Source organism: Gracilinanus agilis, chromosome 4, assembly GCF_016433145.1.
Source record: "Gracilinanus agilis isolate LMUSP501 chromosome 4, AgileGrace, whole genome shotgun sequence".
Taxonomy (NCBI): domain Eukaryota; kingdom Metazoa; phylum Chordata; class Mammalia; order Didelphimorphia; family Didelphidae; genus Gracilinanus; species Gracilinanus agilis.
The window spans coordinates 81,538,054-81,544,053 of record NC_058133.1 but is presented as its reverse complement, the minus strand read 5'-3'; the positions used below and the strand labels follow the sequence as shown (position 1 = coordinate 81,544,053).

Sequence of the window (6,000 nt, the reverse complement as noted above, 5' to 3'; positions counted from 1 at the left end):
TGTTGTTATATATATATATATATATATATATATATATATATATATATTAGTCTATGTTTTAGCCTCTTTTATCAGAAGGGTCTAGAATTCTTGAGGATAATTTAGACCAGAAGGTTTTTTTTTTTAATATCAGGTTTTTATATGGAAGCAGTAACAGAATTTGTTGAGAAACCCTTAGCCAAGGTTTAAAAGTTGTAACAAGTATATGATTTTTTGAACATCATTGCTTATTGTTTTAAAATGTGTTATTAGAAATATGGTACTCTATTTGAATGTGCATTGTGAATCTGCTATTTTGTAAAACCCACTTTCTCTCACAGAAAATCTCATTTTTGGGTACCAAAACCCTTCTAGTTCTAAGCTGTATATATATTTTTGATTTTTTTTAAAACATTTTTTCATAGAGCAATTGATTTTTCCTTTTTCTCATCTTGTACTGGAAGTACATATATAATCTTTATTTATCCTTTTTTTTGATTCTACAGCGAAATAAGCTCAATGCAAAAACCTGAGCCTGAGACTATGGGATTGTGATTTAATGCCTCTCTGATTCCAGGAGAAGTGCCGAGCCACATGGTCAGAGACTTGACTAAAGAATCTGCATGAATTGCAGTAGTTCTGTACCAATACTTTAGGGCTTGGAAATTGGGATTTGAGTCCTGGAGTCCCAGTCTTTTCTAAAACTTTAGAGGATGTGGGTCCCCTCAACTTAAATTCCTAGTGAAGCACCTAAGATTGGCTATCATTTAATGGCTCATTCCCTGAGAAGGTGCAGGGAAAAGATCGGATCAAAGAAAGGCATTTCCCTTGTTCCTCTATATAGAGAGAGAAAATGGCAATTTTTCTGTAGTCCTGGCCCTGAATGGGTTATAGCAAACTGCTTAAATCGCTTTCATTGGGCCTTGAATCAAAGGCCTGTTTATTTCCCCTACATTTTTTGTACATTTTACATTTCATTCACAAGTTAATTTTTTCTCTTTTTTTTTGAATTTTATTCTTTTTTTTTTATTATTATTTCTTTTGCCAATTGATTTCATACACCCCCGTGACTCACTTAGCCATGCATCCTTGGCTGACCTTTTCAGGGGAGTTATGTGTCATTTAAAGTTTTTATAATCATAATGTCTGAACTATAATCTATATTGCAAGTAAATTTTTACTCCTTTCAAAGTAAACTCAGGGGGGTAATGTTAATTCTCAGAAGGAAACGTATGTTTTATAATCTATAATGTAAAGTTTAAATTCTTTGAGAGTAATTTCAGGATAAGGATTTTGCCATCTCCCCAGAATCCAGATGATGAACCTGTTTGGTGGAGGCACCAAAAGATGCCTGAAGAGCCTTCACTGGATCATGAAGACCCAAATTTGAACTTTGGGGCGCAGTTGATCTGAACTATGGGGGTTGAACGAATTGAATGCATTTATTTTGAATGGACACTCTTATGCCAGTGGGGTACTGCCCCAAAATTGGCTTTTGTCAATACGGCTAGCTTTTGTCCTCTTTTCTTTTGGTTTAAGATCTACTGAAAAAGACCAGTCTTTTTCAACGGATCTCAGGGGGGTTATGTGTCATTTAAAATCACTTGGGATTCTTGGAACTACATTTCCCGTGATCCCTAATGGGTTTCCGGTTTTGGATGATGTATTCAAGGTGAGGGACTGTTTGAAACTAGGGGGAAGTGACTTGGAGCTTTCTCTTGAGTTACCTGAGCTCGAGGAGAGAGGAAGGTAAAATGGCTGAGGTGAGGTTGGAATAGGTTTTTCTTACAGGCGCGTGGTCAGTTTATCTATATCAGCATGGCTTTTATTAAAATACTATTCTCCTTTTTGATCTCGGCCCTCATCATTTTTAATCATAACACAGTTCATATAAATCTTTTCAAGTATCTCTGGAATTATCTCATCATTTTTTTGGAACACAGTGGTATTCCATTATTTCATATCCCATAATTGAGTATTTAGCCATTCCCCAATTGGTGTGAATCCCTGAGTTTCTAATTCTTTGCCACCAATAAAAGAGCTACTATATATATATTTTTGTAGGTATGAATCCATTTCTCTTTCCTTGATCTCTTTGAGATAACAGGCCCCAAAGTGGTAATCCTGGGCCAAATGGTATTGTTAAATATAGCTGACTATGAGCAAATCTTGCTCAGATCGTAAAGCCAGGAATTGCCTTAAAAAAAATAATTGCAAAAAAAAAAATAATAATTGCACAGCTATTTTGTGAAACAACTTACCACCCCCACAACCCACTAGCACTCTTCCCTACTGATGCCCCTCCTAAACCTCTAAAGCAGGGGTCGGTAACCATTTTGGCCATGAGAGCCATAAACACCACATTTTTTAAACTGTAATTTCGTGAGAGCCGTACAGTGCTCACAGCGCGTGCTCCTGTAACAGTGCCTGAAAAAAATGGACTTTATGGCTCCTGGAGAAAGAGCCATATCTGGCCCTCAAAAGAGCCACATATGGCTTCAGAGCCATAAGTTGCTGACCCCTGCTCTATAGACTTTCAGTTGTTATACAAAACAAAATACTGTGTACGCATATTATGTATTGGTTCTAAGGCAGAAGAGTGGCAAGAGTTAGGCAATGGGGGTTAAGTGATTTACCCCGGGCCACATAGCTAGGATCTGGATGAGGCCACATCTGAACCCTGGACCTCCAGTCTCTGAACCTGGATCTCAATCCACTGAACCACCTAGCAGCTCTGTTTTTTTGCTTTTTTTTTTCTAATAGGATATTTGACTAATATTGTTTTACTCTAGTGTTTTTGTTTTAAATTACATACCTTTTGTCTATCTACCTTTTAAATGTTATCAGTATTATGGTAGTTTTAAGCAAACTGCATTTTTATATCAAGTTTGACTTGGCAGATTCAATATTTGTTTTTTAACCCTTACTATCTTAACCTGATACTAAGACACAAGAGTGGTAAGGAGTAGGCAATTGGGATAAAATGCCTTCCAGGGTCAAACAGTTAGGAAGTATCTGAGATCTAATTTGAACCTAGGACCTTCCATCTTCAGGCCTGCCTTTCTGTCCACTGAGACACCTGTCTGCCCTCAGATCCAATCTTATAATAAGGTACCTTCTCATTTATTTTGTCTTTTCTCTCTGAAAATTAATTAAGTGCTTCAAAAGCTAACCCAATGTTGAAATACTCACAAGCAGCCCTGGTAGTACATATACCAACTCAAAAAATTTCTGATGATGACCATTACAATTAATTTCCAAAGAAAATGTAAAGAGATGTTGCTAAAAGTATACTTAATTTAAAAATTGCCAGAGGTCCACAGCTGTTTTGTAAAACAACTTAATATCCTACCAGCACAGCTACAAGGTGGGGCCCCTCCCCAACCTCCTCAATAGCTTTCATTTGTTATGTAAAACAACTTATTAATAGCTTCTCTAGGCTTTGCCTTCCAAAGAAGACTCACTCCCTTGGGAAAAATATTTAAGCCCTATTTCTTTTCCCACCTTGTGGGCACTCCTGCACCTCAGTGGTGTAGTGATCCCAGACTGCCATCTCTTTTGCCTCATTAAAAAGACTTGAAATATTCTACTTTGGTAATTCTTTTCAATTCTACTTGATATTATGTATAGTATAGTCACTTTCTGACCAGTTCCAAATTGTTTTCCTGAATAGTCAGACAATTCACAGCTTTGCCAAGAGTGTATTAATGTGAGCAATCTTCCCAAAGTCACTCCAAAATTTGTGATTTTCCTTTTTCGTTAGCAATGTTAACATGACAATGAGAGGGAGGTGGAACATCAGAGTTGACAATTTGGATTTCCATATTAATATGATTTGGAACATTTTTTCCTATGGCTATTAAATTAGACTTCCTCCTTAGAAAACATCTGTTTATATCTTTTAATTATTTTATTATAAGTCTACCCTCTATTTATATAATCCTCTATAACTATCTCATCAGTTCTCCTAGCTATTTCTACTACCAAGCATTTCACCAAATTTGGCCAGTATAAATTTTATACAGACTCCACATAGTATCAATTGTATATTCATTTCTTAAATTATCATATGGTCAACTTGGAAAAACACAGAACCACTAAAGTAGCCAGCAAAACCAAATCCTTAATCAGGAAAGAGACAGGTCCATTAACAGTTGGTTGCCACACAGAGCCAAGTGCTAAATATCACACAGAGTCAAACCCTGGGGGCTCTGAGGACAGTTTCTCAGAGAGGATTCTCCAAAACATAATAGAAGATAGGCATCTTGTATATCTTTTGAGGAACTAGGTGCAGCAAACATACATAGATAGTTCACAAACAGGCTTGGGAAAGATTATATAGCCAGAGGCTAGGGTATCAGGAAGTGATAACTTAGAAAGGATACTAAAGAGTCTAGCTGAGCTACTGGGGAGAGGACTTTGATACTTTGATAGGAGAAACTTCTAAGACAAAAAGGGTACTTAATTTGGTTAAGTCTATTAGTCCCACCTAAACTGGGATCATTAAATACTCTATTTTTCTGCCTGAAACAAGGTCTGTCTGGGAGGGGCAAACCTGGGGATCCCAAATTTCACACTGACACATGCTAATGTTTTTAATAAATTTTGTGAGAAAAGAAAAGTCAAATTATTTAGGATTAAAATCTAGGTTTAATCTGATGAAATTTTTACCACATTGAAAGTTTTCTTGCTTAAGGTGATAATGACAAATCTGTTGCTATTATGACCATAATTTATGTATCACCTCAGAAATAGTTTTTATATGCAAAAATTAAAGAAAATGATTAAAATTAAAATTTAACAACCTTGTTTTATGAAACCTCAAATTTACCTTTGGCCCATGGGAACTTGCCTTCAAGGAACTCCCAGACTAACCCCAGTCCCAGACTGAGTAATGAGCCATCAAGCCACCATTAAGCACCTTGAATTGGAGTGAAAGATATTCAAATCTTAATACTTTTTTGTCTTAGAAGTTCCTCTCACTGTATCTAAGCCACTCCCAAGTAGTAAAGACAGAATAGAATCCTCTATCCCCAATCAATTGTCCTTCCAGTCCTATATTCCCTAACTAGTATATAACAATGATAGTGAACCTTTCAGAGAAGGAGTGCTGGGCTCTGCCCCGACCCCCACACCTCCCCCAGGACCAAGTGCTGTATCTGCCCCACCCCAGAGACCTAAGTGTTGGGTGCACCCAGCTGACCCTTTACCCCACACAGGGGAGGGAGGAAGTGCTCCCATTAGGCTGCTGGATAGAGGGGCAGGTGAAGTGAGGAATGTCCTCAGGGAATGTACAGAAGGGGAGGGGAGTGGCCCCGGCCTGAGCCCTCTGCTCCCCCCCAGTTTGCTACCTGTGAGCTGCCCACTTTATCCCCTGTGTGCTCTTATTGGGCTTCTGAGCAGAGGGGTGAGAGATGTGAAAAAATGTTATCAGGCACTGCTTCAGTCCCTCTGCCTTTCTAGTAATGACCTGGTGGAGGGGAGGGGGCAGTGGAGGCCATGAATACATCTTTGGCATCCATGCTATAGGTTCACCATCACTGATATATAAGATCCCAAGTTCTTCAGATGGATGGAAATTCCCATGATGGAGATTCCCACTCCTGATACAATTCCCCAGAAACATTGTTCCCAGAGTCTCAGAGCCTAGTTCAGTGTGGTGCATGATTCCGTGTGGTGGCCATAAGAACTGTATTTCCCTTGTCCTGATTAAAGACTTGTTCTTTGTAACTGCTTTGATGGTTCTATGTTTTTACAGGTTGACAAGTATATAAAAGATTTTCCAAACTTACCTAAATTCAAAATATATTCTTAGTTTTATCTGCCTTGGGTTTCAACATCCATCATCCATGTTAACAAAAAAGAAAAGCATAAAGATATTAGAAAAATAAGGAATTTACCTTTGAAGGTCCTCTTTTCTTTTTGGATCACAGTATAAAATGTCTGTATCATCGGACTTCTAAAAAGAAGAAAGAAATGAATGAGCACAAACTTTGCAAAGCATTACTGAGCTTTTTTTTT

At 37.7% G+C, this 6,000-nt stretch overlaps 1 protein-coding gene across 1 annotated transcript in view; it reads right to left on the bottom strand.

Moving 5' to 3' along the window:
* SWT1 (SWT1 RNA endoribonuclease homolog) overlaps positions 1 to 6,000 on the bottom strand; it is a 165,463-nt gene that overhangs the window by 138,694 nt on the left and 20,769 nt on the right. Inside the window, exon 4 of the mRNA XM_044674629.1 lies at positions 5,880 to 5,938. Within this exon, the coding sequence (XP_044530564.1) occupies positions 5,880 to 5,938 (59 nt within the window). The remainder of the gene's footprint in view (positions 1 to 5,879; positions 5,939 to 6,000) is intronic.